The 27,804-nt window shown below is 37.3% G+C and overlaps 1 protein-coding gene across 1 annotated transcript in view; it reads right to left on the bottom strand.

Annotated features, from left to right (window-relative positions):
• Positions 1-27,804, bottom strand: part of COL12A1 (collagen type XII alpha 1 chain) — a 106,444-nt gene that overhangs the window by 19,002 nt on the left and 59,638 nt on the right. The window contains 22 exon segments of the mRNA XM_055713887.1: positions 1,393-1,488; positions 2,010-2,063; positions 2,871-2,957; positions 3,578-3,655; positions 4,873-5,022; positions 10,163-10,272; positions 10,642-10,784; positions 12,927-13,065; positions 13,160-13,198; positions 15,338-15,502; positions 17,747-17,890; positions 18,095-18,218; positions 20,149-20,288; positions 20,846-20,920; positions 21,397-21,543; positions 21,993-22,109; positions 22,917-23,063; positions 23,702-23,821; positions 24,012-24,141; positions 25,685-25,827; positions 26,760-26,889; positions 27,278-27,420. Coding sequence (XP_055569862.1) covers positions 1,393-1,488; positions 2,010-2,063; positions 2,871-2,957; positions 3,578-3,655; positions 4,873-5,022; positions 10,163-10,272; positions 10,642-10,784; positions 12,927-13,065; positions 13,160-13,198; positions 15,338-15,502; positions 17,747-17,890; positions 18,095-18,218; positions 20,149-20,288; positions 20,846-20,920; positions 21,397-21,543; positions 21,993-22,109; positions 22,917-23,063; positions 23,702-23,821; positions 24,012-24,141; positions 25,685-25,827; positions 26,760-26,889; positions 27,278-27,420 — 2,621 coding nt within the window.

Below are 27,804 nucleotides of genomic sequence, written 5' to 3'. Positions count from 1 at the left end.
CATGATCTAAAAGGCATTACACACTTCCAGGACATAAGGTGTAGGACCATAATAAAGAAGCAAAGTATTGCCCTTCACAACTAGCTGGCATTCCACATACACTACAGCACTGTAATATAAATGCACAGCCTAAATCCACATGAGTTAAATTTGACAATACAGTATTTATTTTCCACAGTGGCTGGTGTGGTAACCCAGCATGAATAACTGTTGATGTCACACACATAATCAAACAACTTATAAACATAGCCTGCCAATGTGAATTGCAATTGCTATGAAAAATGATTTTTTTCTAACTTATTGTTAACTAATGAGAAATTCCACCAAAGCTGGTGTTTTCATTCTTCAGAGGTTTTCAAATGGAATGTGACAAATAAATGTATTTATCATATTCCACATGTAAAAGGAATGCGTTTGGCCTTTCTTGCTGCTTGGCACCTCTAGGTCATCTTCATGAAGTTTCTCTTCCCAGTATATAACAAAAAAATGAAAAGCATCTACACTGTACAACAAAACCTTTCTACTTTGTCCTAACAGAAAAGAAGGTTTACCTAATGTCTATCTTAAAGAACATTTTGGTTTCCATTTCCCAAATTACATTATAAACTTAAAAGGTAACCAGTTTCAAATGTGAAATGAGACAGCGTGCAATCAGACACCAATTCTGATTATTTTTCCATAAACTATATTTTAATCAAAGACTTCATACAAGAAAGCTCCTGCTTTATTAAAAATCAAGCTAATCCTAAACAGCAAACACCAAAATTATAATCCTGCTTTTGGGGTGATTATGGCAAAAGCAGTCTTAATACATTCAGAATTTAGATAAAGGGTTATCTATGTTATCTGCTATAACAAAGAAAAACAGAATCTGGTGAAGCTTCATCAGTGTTAATAGAGTTACTCTGGCTTTGTAGATATGCACATGAAATCAGAAGTAGCCTCTCACTAAAATATGTATGCTGTTGCCAAGACAGCCCCCTAGGAATGACAGCTGTTTTGTATGCCTAGCTATAGGCACCCATTGCCTCTCTGAACTTTCAGCTACTGATTTAAGCTCAGGAAATAGTTGGACATGTAACTGTGAGAAAGCCTTCAGAGTAATATTGCATGCAACCCTTACAGAAAAGATCTAAGACTAAAATCAACATAGCACAATATACACAATTACAACATTTAGACTCTGTCCCTTCATAGGCATCCCATGAGCACACATAACATTCAGGATAAAAAATGCTATTGTCTTGAAAGAGACTTGCTTCATAATACTACTGCATTGCGGGGAAAACTGAATGTTAGGACAAAGCTGCCACCCTCTTTCCAAGACCACCATCCCCGTGGACAGCTCTGACTCCAAACACATTGCCACCTGCATTCAGAATGGCCACTCACCGGTTCACCTGGGATTGACAGCCCGTTGGGGCCCTGTGGACCTGGGGGACCTTGAGGGCCAGGAGGACCTGTCTCACCACGAGGACCAGGTGGCCCCTTAAAGCAGAAAATTAAAACAGATTGTGAATGACAACCCTTTCTTAGATCTGTAATGCAAAATCTTTTGTGTTAATATATTAAGTTAGAAGCGTGGAGACACATTTAATGCTTAGAACAACTGTGGAAACAGTTATTCAAGTGGCATATCCTTTCATAAGCTATTCTCTGATTCATGTTGGCAGTCTCAGGTCAATACACGCCTTCTGGCAGTGTTAATTAGAACTATAACTGTTTCCTCTGTACAGAAGAAAGGACAACAATGCTGCAGAGGATGTATTAACACCCTGATGTATGTACTCTAGTTTCCTGACGTGCAGTCAATGCCTTCGAGGCTACATATATACATAGGCTGTGTATATATAGTCTCAAATAGGTAGGCTGCACATAAACAACATGTAGGAATATTTCTAAGTAAATTTTAAATCTCCATTCTTAGCTCAGCATAAAACTAAGCATACACACTTTCATTCAGGTAAGCATGTAGCAACATTATAGAAACATTCCAGAAAGATACTTACAGATGATCCAGTCAAACCCCTTTCACCTCTAGGACCTTTAGCACCTGGGCCACCCTAAATTAATATTTGGAAATAAAACATATTTCATACAGGGAAAGCAAGGGAACATCATACTGGTATGCGTTACGAAACCTTTTTATCAAACTTTTACTGAAAGCCCGAAGTTTTGAAGTGTATAGATCACACTGCTAAAGATTACTAGAATAAAAGATGCATCAGAAACTCAAGTAAACCACATCAGCTTCAACCTTGCTAACTCAACCCATGAGAAATTATTGTAATTTTTTTCTCTGCAGACGCAAACTTCTTCAATTTATATTAATCAAAATCTCTGGACACCTCTCCAGTAGACTGCCAGGCAACTTAACTGGGCTTCATATTTCTCGTGCATTTTTGATAGCTCCAAAGTAGAAGGACTACTGGGCTGAGTATAACTCCTTTATACTGAAAGCAATTGGTAAGAGCATATCCATTCCATAGATTACTATCTCTCCACATAAAGAAAGAGGCTAACTAATTTATTTCCCTGACAGAGTAAAAAAATCTTTCCTTGGAGTGAAATCCTGACTCTGTATTCAGGGAAAATATTTGCACAGTCCATTAAAAATATCTTGTACATGAAGTGCAAGACAGCTGAGATGGGGCCAGTTTCTTTCAACCTATCATACAATGAGGAGCTATTCACAGTGATCATGTTGGAAATATGGGAAACAGATTATTATATAAACAAGTAGCGGTGGTACATGTTGATAGAAACTATCTCTCTGACTGACCTTTGCTTCACAAAACCACAGATCAACACAAAACTACTTCCATTATTTTAAAAATCGGAAAATCTGTCTATGGTGAATAGTTTCTTACGGCTGGTCCAGGGGGCCCTGGAGGTCCCACGCTGTCTTGAGTACAGGTACAAGCATTTGGAAGAGCTGGGCATTTTGCTTCATCTCTCTGAAAATTTAATCACAACTGTTACTGTCCTTTTAAAGAAAAGTACTTGGTGGCAGCATACTTTTCTAAAACAATAACAGCAAAGCTCTATTACCCTGTTTGCAAGTACAAGTCAAACTCACAGCTAAACAGGCGTTTCCAAATGTTCCTACAGAATGTTTCACATTTTTAGCACATTTTCTCTGCGAGCTATACAGGACACTAACAACAGAGGCACAGGCGAAATCAGATTCATATGCAGTTTCTGTTGTTCTAATAGTTATACCCATTATACAATCAGCTTGAACTGACAAAGAATAGTTACTTTTGGAATGCCATTCTAAGAATAGATTAAATTAAAAAATAACATAGCTATTCCATTCATAATACTTATGATCTTAAATATCACTGAAATACAAAATATTAATGACATTTTTTCCACCATTCCTAAGGCAGTCAGTTCTAGCACATTTTTCTACCTCAGACACAAAACTGAAATGCATTGCTGTTCACTGGCTGCTCTGACAACTGTGATTTAGGTATGTTGTCAGTATGAGGTATAATACCAGGCTAATAATGATATTGTTAAATTTGCTATTAGTAATGATTTTCTGAATAGCCTCTGGTTCATTTATACTTACCATAGAAGGAAGATCACAGCATCTGTCTCTGCTAGTCCAAACTGGACTGCATACAATGTCAAAATTCTGGATTTCTAACTGTAAAAGAAAGGAGGACTCTTGAAAGATACTAAAGATGAAATCTAGTGGCATTATCATTAAAAATTACTCATCAAACTATTTATTTCTAATATAGCTAACATCTTTCAGACTTTCTTTTTTTGACGCTGACAAAAGCATGATTTTAAAATAATACAAAATTGAAAACCAAGCTTGTGTAAGGCTATAAGAACTTAAAGCACTGATGCTTGCTCTTGTTCTGGGGCAAAAAGTAACTAAATTAAGTGAATGAATAAATATTTTTCAATACTTAATGAATAATACTCATGAACTTATGCATATATATATGATGAATAATACTTATGATGAACAATCAGATGATTGCCTGTGCTGTGCACTTCAACATGAAATCTGGCTCGATAACATTTGGACCACTTCTAAAGACTGCAGTCCTTGGATCATATATTAATTCAGATTCATGTATGAAACTTTCCACTGACATTAGCAGGGAAATCTTCTGCAGAAAAGCTGAAACTGAGACTTTAGGTAGACTGTACGGTAAAAGCAGTTTCCTCTCTTTTTTTCATCCCAAGAGCTATGATCCTGTAGTTTGATACATACAACCAAACATCTGGTGGTGAGCACAAAGAATCTTCTTCAGGTGTTAGGGTTTGCATAGATGGGTCAGATTGCAAACTTAAATCTTCTAATATGAAGCCCAGGTAAAAGCATTTATTACGTATTAAGTATAGTTCATCCACCAAGATAATCGATGTGCCCTTCATAGCAGCAGCCACTTTTACATTATAGGTTTATAGATCATAAACTTAGCAGAGATTACCCTGATCACCCAGTACAAGACAGCCCATAGCACTTGCCAGAAGTAAAATCTGTTCACTAGAAAACATATTTTAGGCAAACAAAACAATCTTTATTTAAAGGTTTCCAATGATTGAAAATCCACCGTAAATGGTTCCAATGACTAACTGTTCTCCCTTTCAGAAGAAAAATGTTTATGCTCATTTGAATTTATGTAACTGCAACTTTCTGGTATTGGTTTTTTGTTCTTGCAGTTCTGGTAGAAAGAGAAGTTATTAAGACCAAACTTGTTAGTTAAGTATATTGGGTCTTGCAGTACAGGCATTTCAAAGCTTTGGATGTAATACTGACTATTTAGTAATCCTTAATCTCTAATCTCTTTACTCAGAAAATTTCAAGGGCTTGCATTAATGAATGGATTAATCTTTATCGCTTACAGTTGCTGATCTCCGGTCACCTTTTAGAAGTTTCCCAAGTATTTCATAGCCATCAGTTGTCATGTTCCCAGCCTCCTTAATTGGTTTTTCCAGTATTTCACTGCAGTCAATGTAAATCTTAACATTTGATGAAGTTACAACAATATGGACCTGAAAAAAAGTTTAACATAGTATTTAGGAAAGGCACATAGGCATATTTATTTTAATACTTTAACAGTATTTTGCTGTTTAGGTAACACAATTTTAAATTTTCTTCCTAGTAATCCTGCTTTACTTTCAACTGGTGGAAAAATTCAAACTCAGGGAAACTCTATGATATAAGTAACCTCTTTAAAATATGTTGAAGGTCAGTCAGATGAATACACAAGCACAGCTAAGAAGTACTATTTAGTGTAATAGTTGAATTACAACGATCTGTTTAAAAAAGCTTGCCTGAAAATTGCTTTAAGATGGAATAGAAGTAAAAAACAAAAAGAATTATTGAGAGGAAGTGAATATAAGCTCTGCTTGTCCTCTTCTGATGGCTGGGACCACACAAGAGGTTTATGAGTCTGTGACTGCCCACTGGCTAATAGACTCTGTCTGTAGTTCAGAGACTGGATTGTTTCAGATCCAAAGATCCAGGGTTCAGTTTCCACAGATGACTCAACCAGAGGCATTAGTTGCATTGAGATACAGGAAGTGAGCAGAGAAGCCTGCCCAGAAAAAGACAACATAATGGAAGATGCAACAGAGAAATTTCCATGAGAAAAAAATTGGCTACAAAAACATATGCCAGAATAAGGGGAAACAGGGAAGAGGAGGAAGAGATTAATTACTGGAAATAAGAGAAACTTAGAAGGGAGAAAAGAATGACTGTGACAGAGGGAGAATATGTTTACCAGGAGAAGAGAATGAAGTGTTTGGGAAAAACACAGTAAACCTTAAACAGAAGAACAAACAAAATTGAAGTGAAGGTTACCATTCCAAAAACTTATAGTACATACGACTAATGTTACACAACTGAATTTCTTACATTTCTATGAAAACAGAAGACATTCATGAGCCTCCAAGAAAGAAAAACGTGTGTGACATTTTAGTAAATCTGATATGCATCTGAGGGAAGAACATCTTTAGGCAACAGAAATATTTCAGTGGCTTTACATACTTTACATACTGCATATATTTATATAAAACATTATAACAACTATGTAATTATTGAAATAGCACCACAGTAAGATCAGCAGCAAAGAATCCTTGAAGTATGTATTTATGTTTTAAAGCTTCTGTTATCACAGTACATAACCCTTCAAAAACATATTGTTATTTGATGACTGCTTAAAAACTGCCATAAAGTTGAAACAAAGATTTCCTTAAATGTCCTGAGTCAACAAGTGCCTGAACAATCTCCTGAGAATTCATTCTTTTTTTCCATGTTAAATATTTTCCCATGTGGAGTTGTCTCCAAGGCATCAGCATAGCTTATCTAAAACTCTTTAAACATTGTGTGCTTATGCTTTATATAATTGGAATTAAGGCTTTTGAAATTGCCCCCATTTTTTGTCATTTGAAATTCAGTTGGCATCACAATCAAGTTCTCGGTGCTGTGTATACAAGTGGGTTTTTAATTAACATTCCCAATATCATTCATTGACCAAATAAAAAAATAATGGAAAGATAACTGAGTGTGTGCAAAGCATAGTTTGGTACTGCATACCAAACTTTCCACAAAATAAAATAAGTGCTATGCCAAAACTTAAATTAATTGTCATTTATACATCGTATTCTCAGTCATTTGATTATATGACTGAATGTTACACATTAACCAATGCATCAAACAGTTTAAACTCATCACAGATGTAATTCCCTAATTCCGAAAGACACCTAACATGTAAGTCCTTTTACTGGAATGCTAAGTATCTGTCACAATTTAAATAAAGTAAATGATATCTGCATAGCAAATTTATATTTCTGCATTTTCAGTTGCACACAGAACTTTGGAGAGGGGAATCTATACCAGAATGCTGAAAGGGACTATCAATGTGAAAATGTTCAAACAGCAATGACTGCTGAGCATCGCCTTTCCTTCCAAAGAAGTGATCCCAGCAACCAAAAATAAGCAGAACTCCCCCAAGTCATTGACTCAGTCAGCTAACGGATGATTTAATGCCAGCTCTGAATTCCAGCCTGAATCTCATAGCCCAGGAATAAATCTAATAAAAGTAGGCATCTAGTGTTCAAAAAAAATAAAATATCTCCGTATTCAGTCCTGCTACATTTTGTTTTCAACAAAATGTTAACAGAAACTTTCTCTTCAATTTCTAATGCACCAATACAAAGCATCACTTCTGACAATTTCCAGTGCCAGAAGGCACTGAGGTTTTAAGAAAACGTACTTTAATCTTTCCTCTCTGGACCCTTTCTAAGATACAGTTTGGTGGTGTTCTGATCTGCTGCTAAATGAACCACATCAACAAGCTAAGCAAACTGTTATCCCATATGTACATCAGCAGAAAGACATACACTCATTATCAAATTTCCTGTGGCTAGCTACTGCAAAACTGCAATCTAAAAGGAAGTCTAGCATGGTAGGAACAAGAAAGTAGAAGTCGTCTGTCTCTCCAAAACATTCAATTATAAATTTAATGACTGTCTCAGGCAGTCAGGATTTTTCCTATGGGACTTGCCAGATTCAACAGCTTTCACCATAGCTATGCTACCCAAAGTGTTCCAGTATGCCAAAGTAAATTTCCCTGCACAGTTAGGTGTAGTTAACTGTGCTTCACTGAATGAGCCAGTAAGTCATCGAATGAAAGCCACAAAAATGTTTGATATTTTGGAAAACATCTCCTTGCATTCTAAAGATTCGTCATTTCTTTGAAACCAGACGGTAGGAGAAATTGCAAAAGTACCTTTTGAAATGTGTTAATCCTACTTTCCTTCCTTCATCCAGCTGAAACTACTGCTATCTTTTATTAGGAGCTAATCAACATGGCTGATACACAAGGCTTTCCTAGCGCATAAGCTGGGGAATCCCCTGATGCTATCATTAACAACCTGAGTCATATAGCAATGTCAGTAATCATCCTGGAGAGAATCCAGAGGAGTCAGCTCAGTTACATGGTGAAAAATCCCAAATAGAGCTCTTTAAATCAAGGCTACTCCAGTTACTTTAAATACTATCAAAATCTGAACTTTTGTTTCCTTTCCAGGAAAAAAAAGAAGGGCAACAACACACTGCACTAAATAACTGATATATTTTTTCTTATGAAATCATCTCATAAGCAAGAATTTGTAGTTCCAGAGCTTAAAGATAATTTACAACTGGCTGTTCCTCCCCTACCTCATTTGGCATCTTAGGATTGCTTTCCGTTCGTATGGATTTAATTATTAAAATAATACATAATTCTGGAATTTTATTTCCCCAGTAATTGTTTTTCACCAACAAGAGTAATAAACAGTTATACATAACTGCTAGTATTGCTGGGTTTGCAGGTTGCTCCCCATTTGCTCTGATAAATGAACAGACCTTTACTGTAGATGCTGTCAGATAATTCTGTTCAGCTCTATCACACTTAAAGGAACTAAAAGGAAATAAGTGACTCTGAATGTCAATGAAATTAGCAGCAGACACTTAAAACCAACTGCTGGCAGTACAGGATGTAGAGAGAGCTTCACACCACTGGCCTGAAGAAGGGAAGTCTCAGCTCTAACACTGATATCTGAAATGAGGCATGCTACATACTGTTCTGTGTCTTAACAGTACTTAATGGGGATAAGATGACTCAGCTTTTACACCAAAACAGTATCTACCCTAGCCTTTACTGACAGTTTTGTCACTCCAGTAGATTAATACATTTCCTTAGAGTTCAGTTGTCCTACTAAGCTATCCAAAAAAAAGGCAAAAAGCCAAATGCCAAGGACAAAATAGAGGCTGTCTAATGCAGGATCCAAACCTATGCATAAGTATCAGTTACAAAGTCAATGACATAAATGTTTCTTTATATATGTAAAAATAATTAGCCATTAAATAAATTATAAAACAAGAATAATTGTATATAACATAGATAACATAGAAGCAGTCTGGGAAATTATCCTCTGTCAAATTCTGAGGAAACCAATGGCTTTTACAGAACTCTGTGATTTTCGTAGTCAACCATGTTTTAAACAGATGAAGTCACAAAACATAATACTGGCACCAACAATTGCTCCCTGCTTTCAGCCTAGCACAGCTAGGTTGACAGCGTGGCCTCCAGTATCAGCAAGTTGACAGAGGCAACCTCTTATCAGTATCCTCAAAGGAATTCTGGTAGTGACTAGTCATGCAGGAGAGGGTATCATAAAGAAAACAAATGTTATACTCCAGCCATATTTAGTCATCAGAAGAAAACTAAACTAAACAGAAGGGAGATAAACGAAAACATGAGAATATGCAATTCAGCTGACCAAAAATGTTGCAAATGCAATTCACTTTCTTGCCCAAAGCATATATACTTAACACAGCAAGAAAATATTTTTTAAATTGTGTTTCATACATACACACAGCCTGAGTCAAAGACTTTCTGATAACTAGAGGTAAGGAAGCCCGGCAGGATCAAGTTTTCATAATTCAGTGCACAAAATTAGAAAAACAAGCACAAAACTCTCACAATTTAAGGCTGTTGGAGTAACACGTAAGGATTTCACTAGCCATTTTGACAATTTAAAAAACGTGAGTTTCATTCTGAATCACAAATCGATCATATGATCTTTTATAAGCTCTCTCTCATTATTGTTGCTTCTTCAGTTAACATGACTTTGGAATATGTTAGGCCCAGTGAATATAAGCCAAAAATACAGCAATACACATTCATACATACAAAATATGTTCGTATATATCCATGTACTATGTTTTTTAAACATATGAATCTTATTCAATATGCTATTCTCCTCCCACAATTGGTTCCCTGCCTTTATCTATAAGTCAATAGCTACTTACTTTCTGAGGCTACATCTTCCTCTTCTCAGAATGATTTAAAATCATTACACTTCCCTCCAGTCTTTTCTCACCACAACTTCAGGTTTTTTTCCAGATTATCTTTTATTCTTCCTCTTTCATATGCCACGAATCAGATATATCCCTCTACAATCTTGACAAATTCTTGACAAATCTCTTTCATTGGTTCAAAGAAGAGCTACAACTGTAAGTCCCTATGTCAACTAACAGTACTATACAAAGACTGGATATAACTGACCATTACTTCTGCTTGCTTGTCTTTTGTTTCAAAGAACAGCACTTCAGAAAGCAACATTGTTAATTTCGATCCTTTACCTTATGGAAGCTTCCATAAAAGATTTTCTTTACTTCATCATTATCAAAAGTTACGGTTTGAACTTCTCCCCTTGTATCCTTGTTAAAGAATGACAGGACTTTGCTGGCAGCTGCAATAAATTAAAATATATTTCATTTCATATGTACTACTGAAACCATCATCCTAAAATACACTTACAGATAAAATGTAGTATACCACTTAAGTGAGTAAACATAGGTTATAGATGGTCTTACTGACCCATAAGTACATAGATGTATTTTCCTTTGGTTCTAGAGGTAATACCAAAGTTGAAACGTAGCTTAGATGAATTCTTTTTAGTTGAAAAAATAATTGATGTACAAAGTAAAAAACTCCTAAAACTAAAAATATATAATACTTTTACCATGTAGGAATGCTTTTGGTTTGCAAATATTTGGGAAGAATGCATGCAAAGTAATGTAATGTACAAACTCTGTGCAATAAGCATAATCATCCTTACGATCAAGCACAACTCCAACTTGTGGCTTGTAATCTCTGTCTGTAATCTGCCAAATTGCAAAAGGCTCATTGGGGGATTCAGGCAGAAGACGGAATAGCAGAATGATAGTGTACGCCTGTGGCAATCCCTCTGGGTGAATCTCCCTGTGAAGACAATATGAAGACATTTTTTCACATGGAAACCCATGAGGAAAATAAGATCTTGATAATTTACTCTTTTACAAAGAAAAGACATGAGAGTAACAGAGAAACCACAGTGTTTAATGAAACTGAGAATTTTAGCTACTCTCTCAAATAAAACTTGCTGATGAAAAAGACTATGTGATTTGTTAAGATGAACTCACAGCCTGTCTTCACTTGGTCCAGGTGCCATAGTTATGAAGGAAGACAGAATATGATCATAAACTCTTGGAGATACATTCTCATGGCAAGATTGTGTACGAACTAATATATTTTAAATTCCTTGATGGTAATTACAGAAAAAAGGACCACAGCTTTTTTTTCTTTTTTCATCTGTCCTGTTTTAGACAGGCAACAGAAAACACACTGAACTATTGCTTCAGGCACAGATACAGTGAAAGACATACTTAATGTATTCTCTGCAACGCGTGTTGTATTTGTGCTCCACCACATTTATCAGTGGCTGAGGTTTAGATATGTGATGTTCAGACTGTTAGATATTAAAAAAGCCAAAAATAAACAAACACGTGCATTAAATGGCCTCAAGCATTTTCTGAAGAGGATGGGAGGGACTTCAGGAAGGGAACTGTAAGAAATTATGTAGCTTCTGCTTCTCCTCAACCATTCTAATGAAACTGGGAAGGGGATTTGGCCTCATGAACATAAACATGGAAACCTTAAAATGAAGAGAGGAGCTGCTCCGTATTTTAGGCAAAGCTTATGCAACCATACAGTACTGCAGGATGTGTATGCATACAGTACCCATATGGGACACTGCAACAGCCATATCACTAAGTCAACAACATGACACAGCACAGAGCAAGAATGAAATTAAATTAGATAGAGAAACACTATTTATAACTTGGATACAAATTTATTTCAGATACAGAAACAACTATGCCACCAGGATCAGGATGTTTTTATTGCTTTGCTGACTCAGTCTAAAGTGAGTTTTATTTTCTGGCTTCTCATGAAAAATAAGTGCCCAGAATACTCTGGCAAGTCTACTCCACCTCTTACAGCAGACAACAGACTATGTATTATTAAAAATATGAAATAAATAGAAAATCTGTCTTTTTATTGTCTTTTTATCATCTTATCCTGTTAAATGCAAGGTTTATCTTAATGTAAGAGAGTTGCAAAACTGGAATTATCTGTACTTCCCTAGATTGTAAAAATCCAGACTGTCAGAGACTTATTACCCCATAGATATAATGGCATATCAGTGAACTCAAAGAGTCCTGAAGTCCTCCACTTTTAAAGTTGAGAGCTGTGAAGGCTGGCAAAAAGAAATTATTTCTTCATACACCTCAGCTCCTGTGCCTGTGATCTGATCTTTACCTGATCTGCCAGGATTGCAGAAGATTTCAAAGACTGGTATGAAGAGAAGATTAAATTTCCTTAAATTTAACAGGGATAATGGGCTAACTTTATGCATGCCCTCTGACTCAGAATGACTTTTTTTGAAACTTACTTAAATAGGTGGGAGAACAAATGTAAAAAGAAAAAGAGAGAGGTACTGTTCCCCTCTTAGTAAAACTAACTGCTAACTAAGTCTTTTCGGGTTTTGTGAAAAAATGTTGGCAAAAATGACCATATATTATCCCTCTCTAACCAAACTTTTAAGACCACAGGCCCTTGAAAACTCCACTTTCCAAATACGGCAAATCGAGTAGAGGAGAAAATCAATGGCGTCAATGGGCTCCCTATTGCAGTATGAATGATGCCTCTGAAAAAGTGGTGCTTAACACTCCATATTGAAACCATTTCTCTCCAGCAACATGGAACTCATTGTACTAAGGAGGCTGTTTTTCAACTGCCTAAGGACAAACTGTGGATTATATATAACTCAAATGGTTAAGAAACATAATGTCTAAAGAGAACAATAAACAACTGGATTAATAGTGAATAGATTGCGACAAAAGAAATAGATTAGCATTTTATAAGAACAATTATAGATGCTCTTTGGAGCATATTTCTTGGAATTCAGTAAAAAGAATACCAAATAAATGCATCTTCCATAAGATACTAATGCTATCATCTATGAACTCTGTTAATCCTGCCTCACCTGCTCGTCCTAATTATGAGGCTTTCAGGTTTACTTACCGTATTGGCTGGCTGACAAAGGCATTTTTGTGGAGTCTATATGCTACATAGCCTGGGAAAGAGCCTGATTCCAGTGATACCCCTTGTACAGAAGCAAAATGCTTCTCTGTTAGGTTATACGATTCCAGCATCTTGAAACCTTTAAATCCAGAGAGAAAACAAAAAAATAAAAACACTGTAGAGCTGTAAAAGACACAAATGAACCCATGCCAAAATACCAGACAGTTACTTACCCGGCGAAGTGTATCCCTCCAAGTAAATAAGAGGACAAGCTAAAAGACATGAGACAAGATATAATTCAAAACCATAAAATCTAACAGGATATTAACTTATATATATTTTAGAAAGTTTTATTGCCAGAAAGTCTGTGCTATTATTAAATATCACCCAGATTTTGTTACATTTGTCATACTGTGTACTGTTCTGCGGTAGATGTACTGTTAACATCTTTACTCGTTACGTTTAGTATGATATTTCTACTGTAATAAATGGTATGGAATAACAAATGAACCCCCCAAATATTTTAAGAGTCTAATTCATAAGAAGAAAAGAGCACAATGACACAGTTTTTCCATGAATATTTAAGGCATGCATCAGGCTGCATAATAGCTGTCAGATTCACAAGGAAAAATTGCAGATTTACATGGCTCATCGGGAGCCAGTGGATGAGACAGTTAAGGAGTACACAGTTGCACGTGACAGGCCTGAGAATTTCTCATTTTTGCCATAGAAAGATTTCAGTTGAGTAAACAACTGAACTTTATTTAGATAATTTTAAAACAGCACCATACAGTATAGCTACACCTCTTTAGCACCTCTAGACCACTGGTAAATAAGAGACCTGTTGTGCCCCCCAGTTCACATTGGGTGTCATTCTACTTCCTAAAGAGCAGTAATTCTCACTGGTTGTTACTTTCTTTTTTGTTACACTAGTACTTTTGAAAAGTGAAACAAGATTACATAAAATATATTACCTACTTCAAAATTTAAAAAAAAACCCCTAGCTTCCTAAAACTATATCCAGTTATATGAAACCTAACTTACATATATGAACATTTCTTTTGATGGACCTTAGATGGGATGACAACTTGTATTGGGTTTGAGTGGCAAGATTTTGGTAGTGTGAGAGGTAGCTTCTGTGAGAAGCAGCTAGAAGCTTCCCCCATGTCCGACAGAGCCAATGCCAGCTGGCTCCAAGACGGACCTGCCACTGTTCAAGGCCAAGCCCATGAGCAATGGTGGTAGTGACTCTGGGATAGCATATTTAAGAAGCAGGGGGAAAGCCCTACGCAATAGAAACTGCAGCCTGAGAGAGGAGTGAGAACACATGAGAGCAGCAGCTCTGCAGACCCCCAGCCCAGTGCAGAAGGAGGGGGAGCAGCTGCTCCAGGCGCTGGAGCAGGTTCCCCTGCAGCCCGTGGTGAGGCCCGTGGTGAGGCCCATGGTGAGGCAGGCTGTGCCCTGCAGCCCGTGGAGGTCCATGGTGGAGCAGGCTGTGCCCTGCAGCCCATGGAGGTCCATGGTGGAGCAGGTATCCACCTGCAGCCCGTGGAGGTCCATGGTGGAGCAGGTAGCCACCTGCAGCCCGTGGAGGTCCATGGTGGAGCAGGTAGCCACCTGCAGCCCGTGGAGGTCCATGGTGGAGCAGGTACCCACCTGCAGCCCGTGCAGGACCCCACACCGGAGCAGGTGGATCCCGAAGGGGGCTGTGACCCGAGGGAAGCCTGTGCTGGAGCAGGGTCCTGGCAGGACCTGTGGCCCCTGCAGAGAGGAGCCCAGGCTGGAGCAGGTTTGCTGGCAGGGCTTGTGACCCTGTGGGAGGGAGCCCAGGCTGGAGCAGTTCGTGAAGAGCTGCAGCCCATGGGAAGGACTCACACTGGAGCGGTTCATGGAGGACTGTGTCCCATGGGAGGGACCCCAGGCTGGAGCCGGGCAGAGTGTGAGGACCCTGCCCCTGAGGGGGAAGGGGCGGCAGAGACAGCGTGTGATGGACTGACCCCAGCCCCCATTGCCCATCCCCCTGCGCTGTGGGGGGGAGGAGGCAGAGAAAATCAAGAGTGAAGTTGAGCCTGGGAAGAAGGGAGGGGGGGAGGGGTGAAGGGAAGGTGTTTTAAGATTTGTTTTTATTTTCTCATTATCCTACTCTGATACGACTGGTAATAAATTAAATTAATTTTCCCCAAGTCAAGTCTGTTTTGCCTGTGATGGTAACTGGTGAATGATCTCTCCCTGCCCTGATCTTGACCCATGACCTTTTCTTTATATTTTCTCTCCCAGCTGAGGAGGGGAGTGATAGAGTGGCTTTGGTGGGCACCTGGCATCCATCCAGGGTCAACCTGTCACACAACCGTAGCTAGTATATAAGCAAATGTATTAATCTGGGAAAAAGGAAAACAACGTCTTCTACTCACTTGAGGTAGCTGTCTCACACACAAAGGTGACAAGGTTATCTTGAATCTTTTCAAAGGCATCAAAATCATCAACAATAAATACATGACGTTCACTGGGCTTGCTGGCAATCTTGGCCAGCTCATTGTAATCTACATCAGCCACGCCAACCACAAAGACACTGAAGCCTGTAAAAATAACACTTGTTACTTGAAATGTAGTAAATATACATGACCATTTATCAGGTCAACATTTCACAAACCATCTCTATCATCGATTTCTCGGGCTCTGCTAGTCTTCGATCTGACCTTCATTGTAAGCATACATTCTGAATAATCTTTCACCGTAACAAAGGTCAGGAGGGACTAAACTGATTTTTGCATGTTTCCTTCAAAACTTTCTCCTTTTTCTTTCATTGATTTTTGTTGGACATTATCCAATCTCACATAGCCTCGGCTACATGGTCCCTTCACTCTTTCATACAAAATGTACAATCTTCTCAACTCTACTGTATCTTCAATCTGTTCTGTGTTCAAAATCTCTGTGCAGACTGTTAGTTATCCAGACCTCTGTCTGTTGCCATCTCCTGCATTTCATGCTCCTCAGTTTCTCTCACTTTCTTAGGGTGGCATTTATCTCACCAATTTTTACTTTCCAAGTTAGCAACAAGTCTAAACTAGTTGTCTAGTCTTCCTCCATAACCAACAGGCAGACATGGGCAGATTCAGAATGCAATTCATCTCGCCTCCCTAAAATGTTACCTTCAAGACTGAAGCAGCCATGGTCTGTGGATCCTGTATGTTGCTCTCTTCCCTAACTATAAAAGGACCCCACATGACAACCTTAGACTAGACATTTAGTTGTTAGATGGCTTAAGTCAAATGACAAGAACCCAGACCCTAGAATTTAGTTATATCACCAGGTGTAACAGCATAATCTCCTTTGTCAGGGTGATACTCCTTTTCAAATCATTAAATTAGCGTCTCCTTGCCTTTTATGTCAAGTTTTTTGTTTCCTGCTATCCTCTAGCTTTTACAGAATTCTGTCTCTGGCTTATTTCTTACTTTCTCTTCTCACACCTAAGCCTTCCTGTTGTAATTTGACCTCTTTTTGGCAAAATAAGGAAGGAAAAAAAAGTCACTGCAAAATTCAGCACTATCTAGAAGAAAATCTCTCACAAAATTTAACTGACAAGAAACTGCACAGATATTGGAAATGCTGGTTGGAAGCTGAAAGCAGAATTCACATTTATTGCAAATGATAAAGCTAACTTTATTTAAAATTTTAGTTTTTCAAAAGTAAGTTAATTATTCCTCTGTAGCCAACTGTGGTGAAACTTTGGCTGAAATACTCTGTCCAGCTTTGAGCATGACATTTAAGATGCAAAGAAACCAAAGCAAGTAGAGAGGAGAGCAAAAATGATAAGAGGTTTGGAAAACATGATCAACAGGAGGTTGAAGGAAATGGGTTTGTTTAGTCTAGAAATGAGAAGAGACAGGAAATGACAACAGGCTTCAAATATGAAGGCCCATCACAGCGGACAGTGATCAACAGCTTTCCTGGTTAACTAGGTAAATGAAAAGAAAACAATAGTTTCATTAGCCTGAAGAAGCACTTAGGTGAAATGTGAGAAAGCTTTTCAGCTCTTATGCTAGTTAAGCACTGAAGCAGATAATCCAGGGAGACCGTAGAGATTTTTATGAATGGGGTAGCCAAACATCTTTAGAAACCATCTAGACAGAGGTGATTCCTTCAGATCATAGAGGCAGAGAAGATGACCACTTGTAGATTACAAGCCAGTGATTTTCATAAGGAAGTACATCTCCTTACTCAGGGAACAGGACTCCAGGTCGTTCATGCACTGCAATGCAAAACTGCTGGGTGCAAGGACAGGAATAGATTGTTAGACTCGCATCTATAGTCACATCCAACAAATCTGAAGAGGAACTGTGACACTTCTCAGCTCAAAAGGCAATGAAAGAGTCAGTTTAGACCCAGCTCCATCAAAAGCAGCTACTTTAACTGGAGATTTACTAGTTTATACCAGGAAAACATAAAGATGAAAAAGCCAGGCCCATTACATCAAAAGCACTAGAATGGAGCACACTTCACAACGGTTCCTGGGGTCCACACAGCAAGGAGAGAAAGAAGTAACCAAAATTCATGTCTATAAAGCAATATGCATGAGGAATTGCTTGAAAGCCTTGGGAAGCCACATCCTTCCCCAGAAAGAATACTAGAGAAAGAAAAAGTAAGTCTGGCCCAGAGAGTCTAAGTTCTTAAACATTTTTTAGTTATCCCCAAATACTCAGAATATATCTCTGAGTCCATAAATAATGAGTAAAGCATTCCCAGATAATTGAAGCACCACTTACAATTGCATTGCTTAACACATAAGAAAAGGAAACAGCTAGGTACCATGAATTGCTTACCGGAGTGCTGTATGACCGTTGCTGCTTTCCTCACCTCATCCTGAGACCGACCATCTGTGACAACAACAAGTACCTTGGGAACACCTCGCCTCATGCCACTTTCCCAAGTCAAAACCTTTTCTTTGATAAATGTTAGGGCTTTGCCTGCAACATACACAGTGAACAAGGAGTCAGCCATATTATCCATAAGGGAAGAAATCCCTTATTTTACTTTGAAAGGGCAACAGCCACACAGCTACAACTGAAGAACACAAAATCCTAATTCTTCAGCCATGCAATATTAGGATAATGAGCCAGTTTCTGAAAATATTTTGTCTTATAAGAAATATAACTACTGCTAAGAACTACCTGTCCTTGTGTTTCCTCCTCTGTACTGAATATTTTGAAGAGCTCCCAGGGCCTGGGCCTTGTCATCAAACGTATTCAGTTTAAATTCAGATTTTGCCTCATCACTGTACTGCACAAAGGAAACCTGAAATGGAATATATCACAGTGTTCAGCCTCCTATCTCCACATTTAGACCAGCTCTCTCCATTGAAATATGTATTGTGGTATATTAATAGGCGTTAAATAATTGCAAAATCTTTTCATGTATCTACAATTATGCGCACACATATATATTCACATACACAGATACCATCATAGCAATGTGCACACACCTCTTTCTCTTTCATGTATGAAATGTGATGTGACCTTAAATATACATGATTAAATCATTGCTGTTACTATAATGCAATACACGTAGTGCCTATTCTCTGCTTCTGAGCAGATGTACAGTATCTATTCTCTTCCCATTTTTTTAGGAAATACAATATAATTCAGCAATAGAATTTCTCTAAAGTTGGATATATACAAAATTGTGTACTCTCTTGCCTTAAATACTGGAATATAATCACAGTAACTTTATTCTAAAATCATCTTTAAATATTATATTTCATATATAAATAATATATTTCATATATTATATTTGCTGCTTTTAGTGTTCTGTAAAGTTGAATTAAATTCCCCTTTTAAAATGATTCATATCCAATTCAAAACCTGAGATTGTTGCATCTCAAGAGATATGTAACTTAAATATTTTACTAAACATTAGCATTTTACATGTCTCTATCTCCTATATTAGGACTTCTCTATCTCTAGGCTAGGGACACAGATATACAATGGCAGGGGGGGGACATCAAACAAACAAACAAATGGAAAGGAAAACTACCTAGATTAGAGCTAGGAAGGATAAAGACTGTCTGAGACAAGGTATGAAGGGTATCGTTTCCTTTAAAATGTCTAGAGCTTTAAACATAGGGAATCAAAGACCTAAAGATATGCCTGGAAGATGAAAGGCAGTTCATGAGCAATGGAAATAATTTTTATAATTAATTGGGAACATCATTCCCACAATCTCCCACATATCAAAGAAAAAAAGCACCCCCAAAAAAACCACCTTCAGCCTTTTAATCAAGGAAAATACATTGCACCTGCAGGTCATTGCTATGGTCTAGAAACACCTTGTAAGAAACTCTCTTACATCTCATGTCATTCACTTTATCTAGTGAAAGAGAAATGGTTATGGGAAACTAGGCAGTGATCTCATCCAGCTTCCCATAAGCAGAAGAAAACCAGTAATGGTACAAGACTTATAGTAAGAAGCCTGACAGGAAATGTCTTTGACATAACTGTGATATGCTCAGAAATCCTGAAAGTTTATTCCTCATTAGCTGTTACTGTTTACTCTTTAAAGATGCATTAATTCATTAAGAGAACTAACTTTTCACCTTTTCATACTTTCACTATGCCCACTGTGGAGTGGACCCACGTTATCTGTAGGATGGGATGAAGAGACTTCTGCAAGTGCCTCTCCCAAAGGGATTCTGCTTACTTGGTGCAGTGGGTTTCTAGGAGCTCAACAGGACAAGGCTAATAGCAAGCCAACTGGACTCTACATGCACAAGACTTCTTTCTTGCACTGAGAAATTAAAGCATAACCCTCACTCAACAATCAGACTGTCCCCAAAACAGGTTTCTGGTATGACACAGACAAAACCTAGCATATAACAACTAGGCAGTGTGCCAGTTGTTGATGCCCTATACAAAGAAACAAAAATATAAAATTAACCATACATTGACCATACACCACCCCAGTTTCTCTGTCTGGAGGATTCCCACACACTACAACTTCTGTCTTTCAAAATAGTAACCTCTCAGGATAGACTGGATTCCCTTTGTACTTAAAAAATGATCGATATATTTCACGAATAATTATACATGTGCACACATGAGTTTTACAAAAATCTAATACAAACAAATGACAGTATTCTGAAAGAAAGGAAAAATCAGATGCAACTTTAGCAATTCAACTTCACCTTCAGTTTCCCTCCAAAATGTACCCAATGGAAATACAAACCTACCTGGATTCCAGCAGGATTAATTAAGTCAAAGGCTCCTACTGTATTAAAAACAAATTTCACTACTTTGTTGAAGTTATCATCACCAATACTCCAGGAAGCATCAGTCAAGAATACTATGTCTGCTTTGGCACCTCTGCATACTGAAAGAACAAGAAGGTACACTTAAAACATATAAATCATATCACGCTGAAATACAGAACATTGCTTCAAAATTTGAAAATTCAAGAATGACAAATATTCAGCAAACTTCTATTATCATGCAGTCAACCTGGCAGATGGCTAATGCTCAACACAAAAACATTTATTAAAAATTATCAAGAAAATTTCCATAAATGACGAAGAGCTCAAGAAACAAATATGAATGTTTTAAATTACTTTTTTTTTTTTCTGAGAAGCTATCATAAAACAAAAACTGTCTTCTGAGGGCAGACAGACTCACAGACTTGCTGCAGAGCTATAGGATATCATGAATTTTTTCCCCAAATATATACACCTTACTGTTCTACACCAGGAAATGTTGAAGTCTAGTAAACCTCAAGAGCAAATGGATGGCATTAGGAAACTGGTCTCAAACTTCATTTCCCTAAAATGATGTGCTAGTTTTAAATCTATTTAAATTTGTGAAAAAGTAGAATTGAACTCTGAAGCAGTGCAGCAACTACACAAAAATACTGAATAATTCTACAACTAAACATACCATCCCGAGCCGGAGGGATCGTAGGAGGTGGAGGAGGTGTAGGTGGTGGAGTTGGTGCCTCTGTAGGTTTGATTACTGAAATGATATAATAATTTTTTGTACTCCATATAAATTATTTCATTCAAGGAAAAACTCCAGATTATGTATTATATTACCACACAGAAAGATTATGATCTTTTCTCATTAACCTAAACAATGTATAATTGGCAAAGAAAAAATTCTTCTGTTACAAAATAATGAGATTTAGCTATTGTTAAAGCAAAGGTACATGATATCATTATAGCAGTAACACTTTTACATGCATTGAGTAATGTTGCACTCCGATAATGCATCCATTTTTCATCCAAGTCCTAGGAAATAACTGGTTTGAGGAAAAGCATAAGAATTTCTCTTTCCCTCATAAATTCCAGTTGACGTTACACTGAGAGAAAGAGGAAAGAAGGTCACTTAAAAGAGGTATTGAAAGACATTTAGGAGCAAGACAGGTTCTACAGCTGAAACAAGACAAGTTCTATAGCCAAAACTTAAGGTTCACAATATCTATTACCTACCTGTACGCTCCCTCATAGAGACTGGAGGTCCCTCAAGGTTAGGGGTCTGAACAAAGACAGTTGCATTGTATTCTGTGTCTGGTGAGAGGCCAGTAAAACAGTGGCTTGTTTCTGATCCACGTACTGTGATCTCCTGTCCTCTGGAACCTGTCAAAACAAGCCCAATGGAAAGAAAGTTAGAACCTCCTATTTCCCTTTTAGTATGTGTACAAATAAGTGTACAAATTAGACACCTCTTAAAACAAGGCTGGAGCAGATGGGACAGCAGTCTTACTCTTTCCCATAAAAGCCTTTCTAGACCAAGGTTATATGGTGATTATGCACCCTGGGGTATACTGGAGAATACCACTGCATACATGTGAAAACCAGGTAACTAGCAGATTTCCACTAAATAAAGTTAACTTGACAATAAGCAGCACTTCCTCTCTGCAGCTTTTTCACCACTCTAGAGAAACAGGTTGTGTTCAGAGCTTTAAAGCTCAACCAGACGTATCCTGGCTTCTAGTGGGTGCTTGCCACCTTCCCAAATAAGTGGTGCTCTCACTGAAATAAAACAATTATGTCTCCAGAAAATGCAAAAAATAAAACGTACTTACCATCAGCTGGGTTTAGCTTCAGTCTGTAGGAAGTTGCTGACCGATGAGGTGACCATCGGATACAGAAAGTATCCCAACCCACTTTGTAACTTGTCAAGTCAGTGACATTCAAGTATACTGTGAAGAGAGAAAGAGATAAATTGTTCACTGAAAAGTAGCATATAATTTACACTTTGATGTGCATCATCCATTACATTAGCAGTGCTGGTCCAGAATTTGATTTTTAAAAATACTCACAGAAGAAAAGCACAGTTCTAGTTAAATTTCTTACTCTTCTGTTATGCCCTAGAGATCCTAGCCTAGTTATTTACAAAGGTCCATAGTCTGATACCCTTCCCCTACTGGGTAACAGCCCATTTTATGAATTTTCACATGAAGTAAGTTGAGCTCTTTATAAAATAAGAAACTTTCAAAAAGTGGAATCTGACATATATGGCAATATGAAAAGAATGTAGTGAGTCAACAAAACTCGGGATTCTTGATTCATCTTAACTGAAGAAATATTTAGAAGTTTCTTAGCTGAGGCCATCAACAAAATCTCATCCTCATGAAAAGCTGAAATTTCAATCACTGGACATTCCTGTGAGATAAAAGCAGAGTAGCGAAAAGCCTAGACCTGTTTAGCATGGTTAGATTCTATAGTACCCTGAAAACAGGTAAAGATTGACTCCCACTATAGCTGAATAAAATTTTGGGAAGCTGACTAGAAAAATTTATATCATCAAATCAATACATAAACTATACTTCCATTACTGTTCCCAAGCTTATTGTTCTTAAGATCCACATGATGGCCAGATCATAAGTATTCTCCATGAGAGGATATTCAGATTTTCTAACAGCCAGGCTTAAAAATCCTCTCTTAATCAACATTATCTCAGATCAGTATATGTACTACATGACTACAACAAAATTCTTTTGACTTACATGTAGTGCCTTGATCTGTCAAAGGTATGCTCATTCCAGAATCATACTGGGCATAAACATTCACATCGTAAGTAGTACTGGGAGACAGATTATGCAAGGTGTAGGAAGTCACTTCTCCCACAAAAACCTCCATGGGCTCATTTGAACCTTGAATTGAAAGGAAGCATTAAGGAATTACAAAGAGAGAGATATTCATCATTAGGTGAGCTATAAAACTCTCTGCTGTCTTTTACATGCCATTAAGGGTTAATCTCATTTTTCCTAAACCAAAACATACTGCTTTCTTAAATTTCAGCCTATTAGACTGTTGCAAACAGAACATACACATAGCTTTACAGGCTATTGTGCAATATTTGTGTTTAACTTCCAGAAAGGTTATGTCTATTGTTTCACTGTCACATAAAACAAAGGTTCTGAAGGACATTAGTACCTAAGTACCTGTCCAATACTCAGCTTACATACACCAGTTCATATCCTCAGGTGAACAAAAGGTATTAAAGAGAGGAAAACCAAGTCTAGTCCAGGACTTCATCTAGTCACCCTATTAAATTTTAACTATACCAGTCAATGTCTGTCATTGAATGCATGAAACACTGTTTGATAATTTGTGCTTCTTATAAAATACTGATAATAAGACTTAAGTTTCCATCAAAATCAGTAAACAAAGGTAATAAATAAATCCTTTAACACAAACATTTAATGATACATATGACTTGTATTCTGATCTCCCTTTAGCCACTCACTGTTCTGAAAGTGGAATACTCAGAATGAACAGGTTTTCTTACCCACAGGTTTGTATACAATTTTATAGCCAAGAACAGGGGATGGTGAAGGATCCCAGGAAACTCTGAATCGTGTATACCATTCATCAGTTATATACATATTTTGAGGAGGAAGCAGGCCAACTAAAAAGAAAGAAAAACATTCTAATTAGACTAGTGACTGCTTTTCAATGTCTAGAAATTTACATTGTAATTCTGTTGTGTAATAATCATGTCAAAGACATAATTAACATAATGAAACCTTAACAATGATGGAGTGCTTAAGGAGTATGTGTCTTAAATTTACAAAATAATCAATATTAAAACTAATTACCAGTTCTGCCATTTCCGGTCAGTTGTCCACCATCTCCATCTTCATACACAGCCACAACAGTAATTTTATATGGTGTATCTGATTGCAGTGGTTGTAGTATCACATTATTTCTTATCCCAGGAACCGTTGTCTAGAACACAAAAGAAAGAGACATAAACAAACTCACAAGTCTTGTAATTGCTCAATAATGACAAGTGTCAAAACAAATTTTTGACACTTGGTGCACTTTTTTTATGTCCACTGTAGATAAAGTCATCGGGATATCTTAAGGGTTATAGTCTATAAACAACTATTTGTATTTGATATTTTAAATTATAAAACACTGATCAGCACAAAAAGATAAATCAAATTGACTTTTTAGTCCCTACCCTCACATCAGGCTATGCTGCTGCAGTTCCTCACCAAGATTTCAGTACTGTTCCCTCATAGAAAGGAAAAAGTCATGATGATGTGTTTTGGAGGCAGAAAAAGGGAGGAAAAAGCTCCTGAAATGGGGATGGAAGTCAAAGTCATTCATGCTACTCATCAGTTTCATTTCTACCCTTTCATTATCCTCATCTTAGAATATCATTTTCTTGGCAGAGACGAGTTAGTTTGAGAAAGAAGCTCTAAATATTTTCATTATAAAAACATGCCTATTTGTGCATCCCTCAGTCTCCTCAACTTCCTGGTGCAGCCATGCACTATTGTGCCCTTCTAAAGAAAAGGTAGATGTAATCCAAGAAGTGACTCTGCTCCATAAAATGGTCATAAAACACAGAAAGTAATGTGAGGTGTCTATCTCAAAAGCACGACCCAATCAACATTTTACGTTATTACTTGATAAAAAATTTCAGTTGAAACTTGCTGTTCTTTAAAAATGCCCAATATTTTCTGCAAAGAAGATATGTGTGTTGAAAAATATGTGTGTCCTGATTAACAGGTCCAGTAGGGAATTTTCAAAGCAGTGAATTTTCAGCATGCCCTATGCAATAATATATAAGCAGTAACAGAATTTAAATAGCACTCTCTATATGTTACATTTTGGCTGGTGGCAGTCAGCAGGAATTATGCCATTGACCTCCACAGGATCTGAGTTTGGCTTTGCTATAAACACTCAGAGAATTTTATAAACTGCAGATTAACTTGTGCTATCATTAAGCTGCAGGAAATTAAACACAAACATTTACAATTCATACTGATCCTTACAAAAGCAAGTGAGATGCTGAAGTAAAGTTACCATTGCTTTCTTATTAAACTCTGCCAACTCTCCTCAATTTATAAAATGCAGACCTATGTTTATTCTGTATCTTAGCGCACTGACTTCATAATGAATAAAGTATGAAGTAATAGGTGGCTACTCACTGTAGCAAAATGTTTGAACTAAATGTTAGGAAGCAGATTCTGCTCACAATCTTCTGATTAATGTGTGAATCATGTATTTAACATTGTTTTGCACACAAATTGGCTCATTAAATCATGTATGGTCTGCAATCTCATAAAAAAAAAGAAGTAGAAAAAGAAAACAAAAAAGCCTCTGTTTCATACAAACCATGGCTTCTCAGCATTGACAATGACAAAAGAACCCATAGAGCATGCAAAGTGTATACATGTAGAGCAGGTGTCTTTGTTTTTCTGTAGCCTAAAGAATAAACAGAACATCTTGGTGCTTACTAAGGAATTACAGAACTTACATATTCATCAATAGGGTCTCCCACAGTGGGTGAATATATGATTCTGTATTGCTGGACTGGCCCATCAGCATGGTCCCATTGTACAGAAAGGCTGTTTGTGGTCTCATCAAACACTCTCACGTTCCTCGGACCACTGCGAGGCACTAAGGAAAGAAAATACAGAAGGTTTTACAGAGCATGATTCTTCCAGTTCAGCATCACTCTCACTAATTCAAATGCTGCCCAGAAGCCAAAGCTAAGGGCCCTCCCTGAAACCCTGAATAAACATATAGAGGTAGATTCAGTCAATGATAATATAACAGGGCCTGAAGGTCTTAAATAGAAATAGGGCTTTAATGGGAAGAACTAGAGCAGTGAGGAAGGCAGAGAACATCAGAGGGACCTGCAAAGTGAGCATCTACATACACTCTGCTTCTCAGACTCTTGCAGACAAGTATAACTATAGCCTGTCACATCTGCAAGTTTTAGATGAATATGGGGATTTAATAGAGAAAACATAGAAGCAGCAAGGGAGATGACCTGTTACTGCCATAGACAGCTTCTTTACACATTATTTTTAGAATGAACTTTAAAGAAGCCAAGTGTAAGACAACCGAGATCCCACAAGCTAAGTTGTAACAAGGAGGTTTTGGTGTTTAGGCATCTGCAGCAAAAACAAACAGCTGGTGAGGCTGACATACACAATTATGTAAGACAGAGCACAAAGCACATTTTTTTCTGTTGACAGCTAATTCTACCCATCTTAATGTGCTATTTCTTTTTTCCAAAATACAATCTGCTATTTGTCTGTAATCACATTTTAAAGAACAGCGTTTAAACTCTAAAACATTCAAATTAGGATTATTTCACAAGTGAAAAATACATTGGTGATTATGCATGTACTACAACTGCCAGAAAACACAGCAAAAGCTCCCTTCCATGGAGGCCTATAATGGCTTCAGCCATAACTCAGATGCATTGATCTCAGAGTTGCACTGAATGGCTTATACTATTTGTGATTAAAACCAATTTTAAAAAATCTTCACATACAAGTTTTGACACATTTTTCACAAAGCAGGTACTAACTGCCTCTTACATGTTCTGCCCTGTGCTTGGCTTGGATTTCCTTCTCCATCTGCATACAGAGCTATAACATTTATTGAGTAAGCAGTGTCAGGAGTCAAGCGCTCCAGCATCACATCACGAGTGTTGCCTGGTACCACAATCTAAAACAGAAACAAAAGGCAGTTATATAAAAAAGCTTTGGTTTATACTATGTCTAGTTAGAATAAACAATTTCAATGAAATATAGAAAAATTGGAAACACAACCATGTTGCACATTTTCTAAGAAAAATAATACAAGTCTAAAATAACCAAACAATATTGATAAAAATTCAAGAGCAGATGCAAAAAAAATTGATAAATTCATAAGGAGCTCTCATTCTGCAAATAGACTTGTTATTTTTTACATTTTACATGAAAACCATTCAGAAAAAAAGAAGAAACATTCAGGAACAAACCAAAAAAGTAAATTGTCATGGTTTACTGACATAAAGGACATTTTCTAACAGGTACTAATACACAGGCTCCCACTCATAAACTAAATTACTTACAGATTCTGATGGCCTTGGGCCAGACAGTGGAGAGTAATTAATTCTATATTGCTGTACTGGACCTGGAGCAGGTTCCCATCGGACATTCATGCTGTTTGGCGTGGGATTGTAAACTTGAATGTTTCTTGGTGTTCCTCTCTCCACTAGATCAAGGATAATTTAAATTAAGTTTTACAAAGTTGCTTACATAAGGTCTAGTCCTACTTGAATTTGCAACAGTGAACAAAGCAAGCTGAAAAGCACATCAGCCCATGATAAACACTTTTCTTTTGCTACCCCAAAATCTACAGTTCTAAGAACCTTGGTGATTAGACTTTACAAACATCCCTGTCAGGCAGCAAAGTACATATGTTTATACTGCAAATTGAAGGTATGATCATTACAATTTTTTACCCTATTATTGATCAGACAGATAGGAAAAATAGCCACAAACTACACGTCTTAGCTTATGCTGACATTAGGAGCTCAGACTCCCTGGAAAATTTTAAATACATGATATGGACATTTAGCATAGATTAACACTAATA

This window comes from Falco cherrug, chromosome 6 (genome assembly GCF_023634085.1).
Source record: "Falco cherrug isolate bFalChe1 chromosome 6, bFalChe1.pri, whole genome shotgun sequence".
In the NCBI taxonomy this organism is placed as follows: Eukaryota; Metazoa; Chordata; class Aves; order Falconiformes; family Falconidae; genus Falco; species Falco cherrug.
Note: the sequence above shows the minus strand (reverse complement) of the source record. Positions and strands in the feature narration are given on the sequence as shown.